The 17365-nt window shown below is 27.3% G+C and overlaps 5 protein-coding genes across 5 annotated transcripts; 1 reads left to right on the forward strand and 4 right to left on the reverse strand.

Annotated features, from left to right (window-relative positions):
- Positions 1–2325: 2325 nt before the first annotated feature.
- Positions 2326–3001, reverse strand: OCT59_011317 (uncharacterized protein; the record flags this gene model as incomplete). The annotated part of the gene is made up of 2 exons (XM_025326919.2): positions 2326–2817; positions 2900–3001. The coding sequence occupies 2 exons, from the start codon at positions 2999–3001 to the stop codon at positions 2326–2328; spliced, it is 594 nt and encodes a 197-aa protein (XP_025173791.2).
- A 1914-nt stretch (positions 3002–4915) lies between these two features.
- On the forward strand, positions 4916–5324 carry OCT59_011318 (uncharacterized protein; the record flags this gene model as incomplete). Its single annotated transcript, XM_066136422.1, has 2 exons — positions 4916–5160; positions 5222–5324. 2 exons carry the CDS (start codon positions 4916–4918, stop codon positions 5322–5324), a joined length of 348 nt encoding a protein of 115 aa, XP_066001045.1.
- A 1554-nt stretch (positions 5325–6878) lies between these two features.
- OCT59_011319 (uncharacterized protein) lies at positions 6879–8597 on the reverse strand (the record flags this gene model as incomplete). The annotated part of the gene is made up of 6 exons (XM_025311216.1): positions 6879–7258; positions 7338–7517; positions 7590–7641; positions 7724–7765; positions 7874–7899; positions 7985–8597. 6 exons carry the CDS (start codon positions 8595–8597, stop codon positions 6879–6881), a joined length of 1293 nt encoding a protein of 430 aa, XP_025173792.1.
- A 1450-nt stretch (positions 8598–10047) lies between these two features.
- On the reverse strand, positions 10048–10582 carry OCT59_011320 (uncharacterized protein; the record flags this gene model as incomplete). The annotated part of the gene is made up of 2 exons (XM_025331173.2): positions 10048–10088; positions 10156–10582. The coding sequence occupies 2 exons, from the start codon at positions 10580–10582 to the stop codon at positions 10048–10050; spliced, it is 468 nt and encodes a 155-aa protein (XP_025173793.2).
- A 4163-nt stretch (positions 10583–14745) lies between these two features.
- Positions 14746–16696, reverse strand: OCT59_011321 (uncharacterized protein; the record flags this gene model as incomplete). Its single annotated transcript, XM_025326920.1, has 6 exons — positions 14746–15278; positions 15354–15548; positions 15619–15670; positions 15748–15789; positions 15958–15992; positions 16078–16696. The coding sequence occupies 6 exons, from the start codon at positions 16694–16696 to the stop codon at positions 14746–14748; spliced, it is 1476 nt and encodes a 491-aa protein (XP_025173794.1).
- Between the last annotated feature and the right edge of the window lie 669 nt (positions 16697–17365).

Below are 17365 nucleotides of genomic sequence, written 5' to 3' on the forward strand. Positions count from 1 at the left end.
AAATTCTAAAAATTTATTTTATATTGTCAAGTGATATCAAACGGTACGACGCTTTTCCTTATAAAGAGATAAATAACGAAATAAATGTTTCTAAATTCAATAAGACTTATGAAACAGTTACTCGACGTCGTAACTGCAGTATTATTGTGTCTTATGCAAGTTATGCAAAAGTAAATATAATAAATTAAACCTCTAGGCAAAAACCAATTAATTTTAAATGAAATTTTTAAATTTTTGTGCATTATTATTTTCCTGCCATTTTATGAATCAAAAAAACTTTCTTATGATTTTGTTGTGGCGCAGTTGCTAACTCTAGGTACGTTAAGTCGTTAAGTATGAGGTATTTGAAAATTTTTGAAAATATTAGACACAGCAATCTAACATTTATATGGTCATCCGTACCCCAAGAAAAATTTAAATTTAATGTGAAATCTTTTAATTTTTATTTTTATTTTTATTGTTAGATTCCACGTGAACGAGGTCACGATACAAATTGCAAGGACAAACTATTCGTAAGCTAAAAGTAATTCTAAACTAAACCGTGAACCAAACCGCCATTACGACAACGCCACACTGGCGTCGAAAAACAAACCTGTGGAGGGGCGTACCTAGGCAAATTTAATATGAAATCCCTAGAATCTGGAACAATTTACAGTAGATAGAAATACCACGTGTTGTTTCATTCATAATTAGAGGTTTCGTAATATTAAATTTTGGCTGAAGTCATAATTTTTTGTTTGAATAATTCTGGCTTGCATGCATGATTGGCAAATTGATTATGAACTTTCAAACATTTTTAACTTGAACAAATTTTAAGTAGTTTTTTGGTCTAACTCAGAACTCAGAACTCAGCTTAACGTCTATTACTCTATTATGCTTTCTTCTTTACTACTAAGGCCACACAAATTCAATTTTTCGGTTCACGTAACATTGAAATTTAAAATCGACCCGGGGACCCGGGGTTTATTGTTTATTAGTAAAAAAAGTTTATATATAAAATCGTGACATTTGATTGGTTGACTTTTAAAAGGGAGGAATTTATTTTCGCTCTAGAAGTTCTCAGCCGCGTGATAAACTTACCCGCCAATAAAATTACGTTCTGATCACATGATAAATTTTTTATATATAAACTTTTTTTTATTGAAATTTGAAAAAGTGACCCGGCCGGGTGAAGTGAACCGAAAATTCGAATTTGTGTGGCCTAATAAATAATATGTGCATAATTTTAAACTTATATATATATACGATTTTGGCAAATAAATTTATATTATTCATTAAGACAGAAAAATTTAATTATAGTAACAACTTTGAAATAACATTATCTTTAAAATATAAATCAGTAAATAGCGGTAACTCTGGCCAAGCTTATAATTCCGGCCGGAATTAAAACTGTGTGTAACATCATTCAAATTTTGTGGCCGATTTTTTATTCGATAATCGGTAAAATCGATTCTGATTCGATTTTCGATTAATTCGATTTTAGTAAAATCGATTCTAAAAAATTTCTAATCCCTAATATAAAGTAATTTCTTCATACTGTACCATATATAATTATAATTTATTTGAATACAAGCCACGAATAATAAAATGTTAAAAGTGGACTATTATGTATACAATTTAGATTAATACACACCAAATTTATGACAAGAAAATAAGTTAGCATCATCATGACCATTTAAACTATAAACATCCGAAAGATTTAAAAACGAAGAGCCAATATAAATTAGTTTAATGAAAAAATATTTATAAACACGAATGTCAAGTTGCTACACATCAAGCTACTGAACGTATTAATTTTTTTTTTTAAACACTTTATTAAACAGTTAAAACAGTTTGAAATAGGTTGTAAATGAGTTGCCCATTTCATGTTATTATGAAGGAATTTATTACATTGTTACGCAAGTAGAACCAAGCGTAAAGCAATGTGACATTTAACGTATTTACCGAATAAAATCAACTAAAATAAAAGTGCCGAAATAAGGGACCTTTATACAGTCGCCACTGGTTATACCGAACCAAAAACTCGTTATACTGAACCAAGATTCCCATTTTTATAATTTTTTTTTTTGTTAGTAACGCGTATTTTTTATTATTTAATGAAATTTATAAAATTTATATTATTATCTTTTTTTCTATGTTTTTTTATTTTATTATTATTATAATTTTTTTTAGTCTATATGATCTATATTATTATTCCCTTCTATTTTTCCTTCCATTCTTTTCCTTTTTTATCTTTTGCTGTTATGTTCAATTCTTTTGCTATAACTTCTGAACATCTCGGTAACCATACAGTATCTTTTCCCTAATATTCAAATAATTTCGTTCCTATATTACTTTAACCATCTCTTTCTTAGCTTCGGTTCTTCCTATTTTATTTAATTGATTATTATATAAACCTTTCGTCAATTCTCTAAATTTCAAGGCGTGCCTGCCAGTGTTTTCCGATATTAAAATTTTTGATGTTTGATTCATTAACGTTATATATTCTACCGTGACATGTTTTAACGGCTTAATTTTTATCGTATTATTTTTAAATTCATTTTCTAATTCCATAAGAGCATTGAACATTATTTTTTCTTCCGTGTACTCATTACTCGTACACTCCCACATGTGGTCCCAATTTGCTGGTACATTATGATTATTGGTTCTATTGTAGCATCTGATGCAAGCTTCCGTTATAATTGCATTATTACCTCTCTTGAATAAAATTTCATATGTAGGTAATTCTTTTATGAAATTGTTGATTTTATATGCCCGTATTTCATTATCCAATACGTTGGTTACAAATCTATTCACGCTTGTTCCTTTCTTAATGAACTTAAATGTCGTGTTCCAATCATATTCTGGCAATACATTCAAATGGAAATATCCATCAAATGTTCACTTGCTAACATTTCACCTTTATATTTGATTCTATTGTACATTTCATCCAGTTTCTATAGTAATCTCCAAATATTGGGCGTTTTTTCCATCTTAACGTATAACACAAATCTTCTATCATTAGTTTTATTTTCTCTTTTTTTTTCCTTTTTCTAAAATTCGTCTTTTCTTTTAATCCATGACACCGCCAAGAAATGTTCTTTAATCCAATTAAATAAAAATTTATATTCTAAATATAATTTATAATTCAAATTTTTTCCGTTCACTTTTTTCAAGATCAAAATTTATACCACTATTATATATATTTTTATCTAAATGTAAAGTAAATTCTACTATGTTCTTTATTAACTGGTATCAATATAATTATTAAACTTGATAATTCTATTTTAGCTGTTCATTAAAATATTAATGAAAATAAATTAAAAACTTACAAAATATCGCGTCCAGAAGACTGAAGGAGCCACCTAAAAAGTAAAAATAGAAACGTATAAACATTTTATTAAAGGATTTGTTTTTTTTTTGTTTTTCTACATAATCTATATAACTAAAAAAATACATAAAAAAATCGTAACGTTTAGACTAGCATGTTAAATAGTTTTGAATTGTGTAATAGTATATTTTCTGCTTGCGCCTAATCTATTCCATGTTAGCGTAAGTTTTTTTTTGCTTCTTATTTTCTAGATTATTTAGGTTAATATCGGTAAGTTCAAGGTATGAATTCCGAATTGCAGATCATCAATATTGTTACCGATTTTTATTAAATATTACTTTGTGAAACTAATTAAAAAATATAAGTTCTTAATTAATTATTTATATAATACAGTAAAGGTAAAGTAGATCATTAATTTATTATATAATACCCGCCAAAAAAAAAATTACGTAAACATACCCCTAATTTTTTTAAGTAACACATTAGTAATAGCTTTTGTAATATTCTATCACGTGATATCATCGCGACACAAAAAAAAAATGTAATTATTATCGGAAAAATATTAAAATTTTAATGAGGAAATAATATTGTTTTATTCCGAGTTTCTGAGTACACTATCACTAAAATTTGTCTATAAAAAAAATATTAATTTATAAAATTATTTTACATTATCTTATCATTCAAATAAACTGACGATCAGGAGCTGCGGCATAAAGGTTAAAATAAAATAAAAGCCATATTGTTATAATATTTATAATATACAACCTGATTTACTTTATAAATCTTATAAGCGGACCTTCAAAATTTTATGCAATATGCATGATCCAATATATCAAAGCTTATTTTTTCATCACATGATCACATGATCAATAATATCAATAATCATGAGTCATCTCTTACAGAAAAAAAAATTTTTTTACTATTGTTTTGTTTGATCAATGACGCGATTTTTGGCTCTGACTATAGCAAACTCGCAAACTCCGTGGGAAAAAAAAATTTTGTATGACAATTTTTTTTATATAAAATACCTCTCCATCCAAAATTTTTTTTTAAAAAATATCCTTTTTTTCCCCTCATTCTTATCATTTCCAGCATAGTAACCCATAAAAAAAAAATAATGTTTCTTTTTTTTCAAAAAAAAGGAAAGAAGAAAGCTCGAACGAACTTATTTTTTTTCCATAGTAATCCATTTTCTTCGTGTTTTCTTATCGTCAAACACTACGCGTAGGATATTTTTCAAAAAGTTTCTTTTTTAAAAATTATTTTACTTTTTATTATTTTTAACTTTATTTTGTTTATATATAAGAAACCTCACTCACACACTTTAGTGCGGTAGTAGTAACCTATCTTCTTCATAGTTTTCTTGTCTCCTTTTAGGCCCTTTTTTCTTTTCGTCTCTCTTTAGGTATGTGGGTAGTGTGGGTTGGAAGTGTGGGAGTGTGGGTTGGGAGTGGGTGTGGGAGTGGGTTTGGGAGTGTGGGTTGGGAGTGTGGGTTTGTGTTGTGGTGTTTCATTTCATTTTTTTTTTTCGTCATCTTTTTTTAGGTTTACCTTCTCTCTGTCTATCTCCTTTTAGGCCCTTTTTCTTTTCGTCTCTCTTTAGGTATGTGGGTAGTGTGGGTTGGGAGTGCGGGAGTGTGGAGTGTGGGAGTGTGGGTTGGGAGTGCGGGTGGGTGTGGGAGTGTAGGAGTGTGGAGTGTGGGTGGGTGTGGGAGTGTGGGTTGGAGTGTGGGAGTGGGTTGTGTGGGAGTGTGGGTTGGAGTGTGGGAGTGGGTTGTGTGGGAGTGTGGGTTGGAGTGTGGGAGGGAGTGGGTTGTGTGGGAGTGTGGGAGTGTGGGTTGGGAGTGCGGGTGGGTGTGGGTTTGCGTATGTGGTTTTTCATTTTATTTTTTTTCGTCATCATTTTTTTAGGTTTATCTTCTCTCCATCTAGGTCTTCTCTTTCTTTCTTTACGTCTTCCTTTCATACAAATTCTGTATTGCCCGGTACCTTATATCACCAATCCACAAGATAAGCATAAACTGATTTATTATATTTTTCTTTCTTGAACATAAACTCTGACGGTATTTTTAGTTTATAAGTACATGTAATTAATTTCACTATTTTATCATCTTTTTTTTTGCTTTACCAACATAAAAATTTAATGTTTAAATATTTGATTTTATGTATTTGAAAATAACAATATGTTTTAATACTTTTAAATTTTAAATTGAACGTCAAATTTTGTAATTACTATTTATTAATTAATACTTATAAAAAATTTGAATGAGTAATTTTTTGGATGAAATTGGGACTTTGAAAATCTTTAATGTTTTCACTAAAAAAAAAATCAATTAGAGTTAGTAAGAAACAAAGTGTAAGGATATAAGTTAGAAATAAAAATAAAAAGAAAAAAAGAAAAATACCTCGAGACTGAGAAAACGAACCTTGAACCTATAATAAAAATGAGATTTGAAAAACAAATAAATATGATAAATCTGCCACATGATCGAAGACCCAGGCGATGTTTACCAATTCCCAATATAATTTATATCATTCTAATATTATAATTATAATTTAGTACATATTATTTTGTTAACTAATTATTACCTATATTAAATTCCTAATTATAATTATAAACAAAAAACTGCTGTATTCATCTTTAATTTACTTAGTATTACATTATAATACTAAAATTTTCTATTTAAACAAACTCATTGGTCCCGGTGCAGAGCAACGGGTAACTGCTAGTTTTGTCCAATCTGGTGATCTTGTGATTTTTCTTCTTGGATCAATTTATTACATTAATTCTATAAGTAAAATTTTATTAATTATACCGTCTGTACTCTTTTTAACTCGTTCACATTTCCTTAATTACTCTGGTTATAACGAATTTTTACAATAAAATGTATATCGAACCCACTTTAACAGCTCAGATATATTAATCATATACTTCCATAACGAACAGTCACGTGACTAAATAGTAATTCGGGCCATATTTATAGTCTAGCCAGAATTAATAGTGATACAGGAGGTTTAATTCTGGCCGGCATTACATCTTTTGGCCCGAATTACCAAGGTATACCGAATTCACTATACTGAACTAAACCTTTCCAGAACGGAGGGTTCGTAAAAAAAAAATAACGGAATTAAAGATTATGTTTTACCAAAATAAATTTTCTCGAAATGATCATTTATCTGTCACACGAAATATTAAAAAATATATTTCTAAAAATTCTACTGTGGATTTACACTTAAATGAATTTCAATTTCTAAGTACATGTAATCCGGAGGGATTGAATAAGAATGTTCATCTTTTATTTATGTTTATTTGATAGAAAAATTTAATATGATGTAAAATTTAAAGTTTATATTCTTTACAAGACGTAATTCAATAATATAACTCTTTAAAAATAATTGCTTAATGTTCAAATTATTATGCATGAAATATTTAATTATTTCCCATAGAAACTAGTGGATTGTTTACTATTACTTTGTGAATTAATTGTCTCAAATCATGAATCTCTATTTATATTCTTGTATTTCATAATTAGCAATCGGAATTGATCCTCGTCCATGGTTGTAACTCCTAATAATTACTGGAGCTGGAGCGGGGTTGTATTATTTCTTGTCCAGGATAATAATTAATTCTTTCAGCTTGATTATTATTAGTAGCTTGATTATTGTTTAAATTACTTTCATTTTTATTATTCCTATTTTTATTCCATCTATATAAATAGGAGCCTACAAAGGATAATAAAGCACCAGCAACCAAAGATCCTATAATTATACCAACAATATTTGAATTATGACTTGTCACAGATTGAGAGGGAGAATCACTGGGTACTGATGCCGATGTGTTTACTATACTTGATGGAAAAGGATTAAATTCATTTGTCCATATATATTCATTGACATTACTAATATCAAGTAATAAAATATCATTTTCAGGTGGTTGATAAAACATTCCTATTGAAAATTATATATCTTGGTTATAGTTATATTAGACTAACATTAAATAAATGAATAATTAAAAAAATATATTCACCAAATGTTATCACCATATAATTTCCAATTACATTTGCTCTATGATATTCTCGGGACGCTGGAGTTTGCCCAGAAGTTTTCGGAATACGCCATTCAGAATTTATTAAATTTAATTCATAAAGTGAATCTACAGATTCAGTAATAGAACCTCCATAAATGATTACTCTTTGACCATCTAATCCTATTAAAATAATATTGTATCTTAATTTAAATACTATATTTTTTTGACAATATTGTTAATTTAAATACATACCAAGAACCGCGGATGCCCCTAGTCTCTTAGGAGGCACTATCCCTGAAGTTATCTTTATTTGAATATGAAAATGTTTAAGTACATAGTTTTTTATAATTAATTGATAATTTACATTTACATTTATATTAACTTACTTTCGTACTCCAAGTATCATTTACTGTATCATATATATAAACCTATTATAAATAATTATTTTACTTAATTAAACTAGCTAGAACAAATTTTTGTCTAAAAAAAAAACTCAATAAAAAAATATTATTAAATTTAATTTTTGATTTCAATACCTGTATTAAACTACTGGAACTACTATCTAAATAATAAAGTAATAAATAAAAATAAAAATGACAAATAAGAAAATAATAAATAATGTCAGAATAACAAAATTACTTGCTTACCCATATAAATTATTTTATTATCAGGTAATAATGTGGCAGTACTTTTCAATCCAATATTTGGTGCACCAATTGAACTCCTCGTTTCCCAAATTAAATTTTTTGTATCTAAAATGGCGATAATATCACCAATTCCGTCCCAGAAATACATTTTTCCATTATAGTCGATAATTCCTATTGAAGCATCGAAAAGAATAGGTATTACACCAGTTGTTACTGGAGTGGTCCATGAACTACTTTGCGTATTAAAGGTGTAGACCAATTCAACTTTATCAGCTGAGATATTTCCGACTCCTCCGCATATGAATAATGTATCGTTATTAGCACCGCCCCTCGCAGAACCAGCGCCAAAATGTGAAGGTATAATATTAATGTTTGATAAATCGGTCAATATTAAATTTTGAATATTAAATGAAACAGAAAAATCGATATAAAAAAAATCTTTTCCAACTTCATTAATTGAGGACCCACCCAAAATATACAATTTATTATCAATGAGCGTTGCGGTATGTTCATTTCGTTTCTTTAGTACATAAGGTGTTTCTTGACAATTTATTTCAATTAATAATTGGGATAAAAACCATAATATAATATAAACTAAATACTTTTGTAACATTGCCGTAATTTTTATTAAAATGAGTCAAAAAATATTTTTTTAATAAAAGAAAATTATAAGCGAATTTGGAAGTTATATATTCATTACAAATTGTGTTACATTCCATTTTGAGTTTGTGCATTTTTCTCACAATTATCAACGATAAGATTGTAGACCTCTCGTGAATAATTTTGAATTATAAAAAAAAAGGTAAAAGTTAAATCTTATGGACATACATACCAATTCACTCATTATACGCTTTCATTTGTTCTATTTCTGCTCTTTGTAGAAATTTTTTTTTAATTCGCTTTAAAGTGAAAAGGTATCCTATAATTACGTTGTTAACTTTGTTATGTGTACTACTAACTATTTAAAGTGAATGATAACCATAAGCAAACATTGTACAATCAACAATAAATTTTCTTTTGAATTTTTTGAAATAAAAAAAAATAAAAAAAAATGCAACGTTGCACATTTTTTTTAGTATCAAATCATTATTTGATCGGAATAGGAATGGATCATGTGATAAAGTGCATTTTTCAGGTTTAGAGTCCAGATGATCAACATCCCTGGATTTGAAATTAAGTCCCCAGAAATTATATATGAGTGAAATAAAGTAATTGACGTAGGAAAAAAATTAAAATGATTAAATTATGTCCAAATATAATCACTTTGCAAGTTTCTATATGTTTCTTGAATTTAGAAATGCTCGACATAAAAATGAGAGTTGCGTTTGCTTAGTACATTATGCACTAGAACAGTGTACGACAAATTAGCAATATAAGAAACTTTTTATAAAATAATTTTTATAAAGTATAAATTTTATTTTAAAGAGAAGAATTAAAAAAAAAAATATTACAGTTAATTATTGGAAGAAAAACTTCATTTTTAAATTGTAATAAAATAAACAATAAATTAGTAAATATTCTTAAGACCTTTACACAGACTAATGTTATTTAGATTTTTAAACTATAACTAAGATATGGAAACCGGTATAAGTCCGGAGCAAAAAAAGAAATTTACGATTTCATTGGATAACGTCACATGAGGACAGAATTCACGCGATAGATAATTTTTCATAGTGTATAGTGTGTATACCGTACCGTACCGCACTGCTTAAGATACTTAGGTATAATACAAAACACTTGATTTTAAATTGCATGATACCCGTGGGTATTTTGTGAGATACATGGCCAAAATTAGATTTATTCTACCAGAATTAACATTTTTAAGCCGTATATTGTATCCGGGTCTTTTGACGTGAGTATTCTCAAAGGGGGGTGATTTAAGCAGTGCAGTACGGTATATATCTGGACAATGATGAACAAGACAATATAAAATTCAGTAATTAAATATCAAAAGAAATTACTTCAATTCCATATTTATTTTACTATTCTGATCTAATAATAAAAAAAAAATATTAAGAAAAAAAGGACATTATAAATATAAATTCCATTTCATTAACGTTAAATTAAGAAATATCAATTTGTAACTTTTGTAGAGACAAAGATACTAGTAATTAAAGTTGATTAGTATATTTTTTTACAATTAATTCAAATACTCTTTTATTAATCAATACCTGATGATTCCATGCTAATTATATTATCATTCTCTTCATAATAATCATAAGAATTCTTTGGTACAGGAAGATTACTAAGATTAAGTAATCTACTGATATAAATAGCTTCAGAATGTGTTTCATATGATGCTCCTAAATTGACTGAAAATTCATTACTGATTGATAAATTATTATTGCTTTTCTCTGATTCTATAATTTGCTTTTGTAGTTCTGTAAGTTCTGTATAAACATTATGATTTTTTAATTCAGATGATTCTCTAAACCATTGACTTAAAAGTCGTTTAATTTTTTCTGCATTTGGTCGATTTAATGGATTTGCATCCAAACATCTTTTAATTAATTGCACAATCAATTGAGGTACTTTATTGTTAAATCTTGGTCTAAACCCTTGGCAAATTTTTATTGCTAAATTATTATCGTGACTCATATTATGATATGGAGGTAATCCAGAAATTACTTCATACATAATCATACCAAAACTATAAATATCTGCTGCTTTGGTATAGCTTTGGCCCCGTAAAATTTCAGGAGCCATATATGATAAAACGCCATATATACTATTTTTTGTATATTCTGATACATCATAATCTGCAGGTTTACATAATCCCATATCAGTTATACAAGTAATACTTTTGAGCCTTAGTAAATTACCAATATGTAAATCTCGATGAATTAATTCTTTTTCATGAATATCTTTAAGTCCATGTGCAATGCTATGTAAATAATTAATTTTATTATTCCAATTCAATTCATTATAATTTGCATCTAAATAATTTCGCAAATTTCCATTCTCAGCATAATCCAAAACCATAATATAATCTTTTGTTTCTGGATCTTGAGTTATTCCATATAGTTTAATAATACACCTACTATCCAGATTTACTTTATAATGTAATGTAATCTATAAATCAAATAAATATCAGTACTAATAATTTTTTATCTTAAAACTTTCATTATATAATAAATTTTATACCTCGTTCATAAATTTCAATGTAACATTTTTTGAATTATTTAAGCTTTTAAGAGCCACAAACATATTTTGATTATATCTTATCCAATTTTGATCGTAGTTATCCAATTTATCTATACATCCATCAATCCAATTTGCTCTATATACTTTACCAAACCCACCTTTTGCAATATACTTAATATCATAAAATCTATCAAAAGGTATCCATTCTAATGCATTGTTTGCATAACAATTTGAAAGCTGAGTTTCTTGAATAAATTCATCAATATCATTATTACCACTACTCCAATTTTTGAAGTTTTGCTGAAAATATTTTGCTCTACATATACGATTACATTTTTCACATTTATCATTCAAAACCATTATATAATTTTTTGTTTTTGGATCCTGCGTTATTCCAAAAACTTCAAGATGTAGACTAGGCTATAATATAATAAATTAATAAATATTGAAATTTACAAATATCATAAATAATGAATGTATTATACCTTCTCCATAAATTCTAACATAATGTTAGTTGGATTATTAAAAATTTTAAGTATTATAACCATATTTTGATGTTTTCTTTCCCATTTATGATTACAGTTATCCCATCTATATAAATATCCATCAATCCATTTTGCTCTATACATCTTATCAAATCCGCCTTTTGTAATATGCTCAATATCATAGATTCTATTATAAGGTATCCATTCTAATGCTTCTACAAATACATTATACATACTATGCACTGATAATTGAGCATTTTGAATAATTTTATCAATACCATTGCTATCACTAGACCAATTTTCAAAATTTTGTTTAAAACGTATTGCATTACATATATAATTGCATTTTCTACATATTTCATTCCAAACCACCATATAATTCTTAGTTTCTGGATCTTGAGTTATTCCATAAACTTTATGAGGTACTTTAATAAAGGTCTACAAATATAATAAACACATCAATTCCAAATAGAAGTTATAGATTTTAAAATATCATTCAATAATAGATCTACTATACCTTATTTGCAAATTCTGATGTGATTTTTGCTGGATTAATTAAAATTTTCATAAATACAGACATATTTTGTTCGAATCTTTCCCAGTTTTGACCATAGATATCCCAATTAAGTATGTATCCATCAATCCATTTTGCTCTACATACTTTGTCAAACTTGTCTATTGTAATACTATATTTAATATCATAAAATCTGTCATAAGGTATCCACTCTAATACTTTTGATTCTTTATGGATAGTATGTTCTGATAGCTGAACATCTTGAATAAATTTATCAATATCATTATTACCACTAGTCCAATTTTCAAAATTTTGTTTAAAACGTATTGCATCACATATACATTTACATTTTTCACATATCTCATTCCAAACCACTATATAATTCTTAGTTTCTGGATTTTGAGATATTCCATAAATTCTATGAAACACTGTAATATTCTACAAATATAATAAACACATCAATTCTAAAAATTAGAGATTCCAAGATGTCATTAAATAATAAACCAACCCTACCTTATTTATAAATTTTGATGTGACATTATTTGCTGGATTACTTAATATTTTCAGGACTACAGACATATTCATATTTTGTTTACTTCTGATCCAATCTTGATCATAGTTACTCCATCCACTTATACATCCATCAACCCACTTTGCCCTATACATTTTATCAAATTCGCCCACTGCAATATTTTTAATATTATACAACCTATTATAAGGTATCAATTCTAATGCTTCCTCTATATTATTATCATTATCATGAACTGATAATTGAGTATCTTGAATAAATTTATCAATATCATTGTTACCGCTAGTCCAATTTTCAAAATTTTGTTTAAAACATATACAATTACATTTTTCACATATCTCATTCCAAACCACTATATAATTCTTAGTTTCTGGATCTTGAGATATTCCATAAATTCTATGAGACACTGTAATATTCTACAAATATAATAAACAAAAATTAGAGATTAAAAATGTCATTAAATAATAAATCAACTTTACCTTATTTATAAATTCTGATGTGACATTTGCTGGATTATTTAATATTTTCAGAACTACAGACATATTTTGTTTACTTCTTATCCAATCTTGATTATAGTTACTCCATCCATTTATATATCCATCAACCCACTTTGCTCTATGCATTTTATCAAATTCGCCCACTGCAATATTTTTAATATTATATAATCTATTATAAGGTATCCATTCTAATGCTTCTTTTATATTACTATGATTATCATGAACTGATAACTGAGTACCTTGAATAAATTTGTCAATGTCATTGTTACCACTAGTCCAATTTTTAAAATTTTGTTTAAACCGAACTGTGTAGCATTCATGATTACATTTCTTACATTCCATACTTAGTTCTTCATTAGTATGTGATGAATTATTAGGTTTTTCTTCATGAGACTTGTTTAAATTACAATAATTAATCCAAATTAGCAGAAAAATCAAAGTTTTGTACGAAATACGAAATTTAAAGTAGAATTCCAGAAAAGAGATTTATTCGGGCCGAAAGTCATATAAATCAGGACAGATCGGCAGATATGGTTATTTGATTGGGCATTTCTAAATGTACTTTTACTGAATAAGGAAAACCATATGTGGTCATTTTTCATTGAGTAAAATTTTATGCCGATCATTTTTTTAAAAAAATTGAAACGTAGATATTATTTGACTCAATAGAAAAATGTTGAATATGAAGTAGGAGGAAGTAATGTTAAGATAACAAATTATTTGCTAATCATCTACGCTGTTTCCATTTATAGTATATTAAAAATCTTTATGTAATTTTTAGCAATAATCATTTATTAATAAACAGCAAAAAAAGTTAAAGGTATCAAACATTTTTTTCGTATTAGTTGTGTGATCAAGTCCATATTTTCTGACTTTCAGCTAAGAGTAAATCATCTTGACAAATCTTTTTTCTCAATATAAATCCACTAGTAATTCATTTATTGGTCGCCGCTTTGTTGCTAAGAAACTTTGATTTAGAAACAACGAAAAGAGAAGCATGGCATCTATATAAAAATTCTTGGTATGTATTCTAAAACGGATGGAATTCGGTATTTTTTAAACTATTAAGATGTAATTATTTTAATGGAATTAAAATATTTATGTTGTAACACTTCTTAGACAGCTAAAACAGTTTATTTATTATATTGTTACACAAATAGAATCAAGGTGTCGCCGCGTCGGTAAAGCAATGTGATATTACCGTTACCGTATGTACCGAAAAAAGGAATTAAGATTTTATTCTTTACCAGAATAAATTAGTCACAAAATAATCATTTATCACATCGTCACAAAATATTAACGATTATAAAAAAAGAGGAATGGTTACTTGTATAAATATATTTATTTTTCTAAAAAGATGAAAATATTTTATAAAAGTTCTACTGTGGATTTACCTTAAATAAATATTAATTTCTAAATAAATGTAACCCGGAGATAATGAATAAATTTTAATATCAATATTTTTTTTAACAAATAAAATACAAATAGAAAATGAATTTTCTTAAAGTTTATATACTCTTTACAAGAGTCGTAATTATATATAATTCTTAAAAATGATTGGCTTACTATTCAAATTATTATGCATATAGTATTTAATTATTTCCCATAGAACTAGTAGACTGTTTATTACTTTGCAAAATTATTTGTCTCAAATCATGAATCTCTTGTTTAAGTTCTTGTATTTCGTTATTAGGAATCTCTCGTCCATGATAATAGCTCCTATCAATAACTGAAGCTGGAGCGGGTGGTTGTACTGCTTCTTGTCCAGGATAATAATTTCTTTTAGCTTGACTATTAGTATTAGCTTGATTATCGTTAAGATTACTCCCATCTTTATTTCTATTTTTATTCCATTTGTATAAATAGGAGCCTACAAAGGATAATAAAGCACCAGCAATCAAAGATCCTATAATTGCGCCAACAATATTTGAATTATTACTTGATATATATTGTTGCGAAGAAATTGTTGGTAAAGGTGACGGTTTTGTAGGTATTGTGGGCACTGTAGGTAGTGACGATTTTACAATACTTGATGAAGGATTAAATTCATTCGTCCATATATATTCGTCGACATTACTAATATCAAGTAATAAAATGTCATTTTCAGGTTCAGAATAAAATATTCCTATTGAAGATCATCATATATTTGTTAAGTTCATATTAATTAAAACTAAATAGAAATAATTAAAAGCATATTTACCAAATGTTATCACCATATAATTTCCAATTACATTTGCTCTATGATTCTCTCGGGATGCTGGAGTTGATCCGGAAGTTTTCGGAATATGCCATTCAAAAGTTATCAGATTTAATTCATAAAGTGGAATTTTAGGTGCATTAGCAATATCAGCAGTTGGAATACCTCCAAAAACAATTACTCTTTGGCCATCTAGTCCTATTAAAATAAAATTATAACTTAATTTTAAAATGCCGAATGTCTAATAATGATATTATTTAATACACACCAAGAACGGCAGTTGAACCAATTTTATTAGGAGGTATAGTTCCTGAAGTTATCTGTATTTATTAAAAGAATGAAAATGTTTGGTAGTAAAATTTTTTAAATTGTTAATTAATAAATTTTATCAACTTACTTTCGTACTCCAAAAATCATTTATTGTGTCATATATGTAAACCTATATAAATAAATTTTTTAATATCAGTACACAAATTATTGTTTGTAAAATAAATATATATTCAAAATTATATAATTTTAATGTTTTAAAAATCTCAACGTATCAAGCTGAAGAACATTTATTGAAATTATTTTTCGATTCAAAGCAAAAAAAAAATCAACAATTTACCAGATTCATTAATGTTGATTTATCACCAATACCGCCTAATTATACAAGTAAATAAAATGATGAAGTATGAATATATTAATAATATTAGGATCATAAAGAACTATTAAGTTGCTTGCTTACCCATATAAATTATTTTATTATCAGGCAATAAAGTAGCAGCGCTACCTAATCCACCTTTTGGTGCACCGATCGAACTTCCTTTTTTCCAAATTAAATTTATAGTGTCTAAAATATTAACGTTTGATACAATTCCATCCCAGAAATACATCATTCCATTATAGTTTATAATTCCTGTCTCAGCAGCAAATAAACTAATGGGAGATTGACCAGTTATTTTTGGAATACTCCATGAATTACTTTTTAGGTTAAAGGAGTAAACCAATTCAACTTTATCAACTGTGACATTTCCGATTCCTCCGCATATGAATAATGTATCATTATTTGCACCACCCCTCGCAGACGCAGCACCAAAGTGTGAAGGGACAGTATTAATGTTTGATAAATCGATCAATAATAAATTTTGAATATTAAATGAAACAGAAAAATCGATATAAAAAAAATCTTTTCCAACTTCATTAAGTAAGGACCCACCCAAAATATACAATTTATTATCAACAAGCGTTGCGGTATGTTCATCTCGTTTCTTTAGTGTATAAGGCGCATTTAGGCAATTTATTTCAATTAATATAAATTGGAATAAAAACCATAATGTAATATAAACAAAATATTTTTGTAGCATTGCTGTAATTTTTATTTAAAAAGAGTCAAAAATAATTTTTAATAAAAGAAAATTATAAACGAATTTGAAGGTTCATATTGTGTTTCATTCCATTTGAGTTTGTGTATTTTTAATTGTTCCGAAATTTTTTTTTTTTACTCCTTAAGGTATCCTATAATCTCATTATTAGAATTTAAAAGTAAAAAATAAAAAAATGTAATGTTGCACAATAGTTTTCACATAATAATACTAGTATCAAATCATTATTTGATCAGAATAGGAATGAATCATGTGATAAAATGTTTCAAAAGGATTAGCTAATAATTTGCAGATGATCAAACATCCCTGGATTTGAAATTATGTTTGGTAAGACGGGACTGGCACCTCACTTTTGTTAACATAGGAAAAAAATTGAAGTGAAAAATTATCTACATGGTCATCAAGCACCTATATATTATTTGAATTTAGGGAATGCTGAACATATGAGAGCTGCTTAATGATCAGCGTACGAGAGTTAATCATAATGCATGTGTCGATTGCACAATAATTATTCGATTGTCACAGAGAGAATCAGTAAATAAATCAAGCTGTGGTACGACCAAAATTTGTGCTGACTTAAAAATTAGCACGGGGCGTCGGATCGACTTTTTTATTGGGTCAAAATTTGAAACTCATTTTTTTTTCAAATTT

Source organism: Rhizophagus irregularis, chromosome 19, assembly GCF_026210795.1.
Source record: "Rhizophagus irregularis chromosome 19, complete sequence".
In the NCBI taxonomy this organism is placed as follows: Eukaryota; Fungi; Glomeromycota; class Glomeromycetes; order Glomerales; family Glomeraceae; genus Rhizophagus; species Rhizophagus irregularis.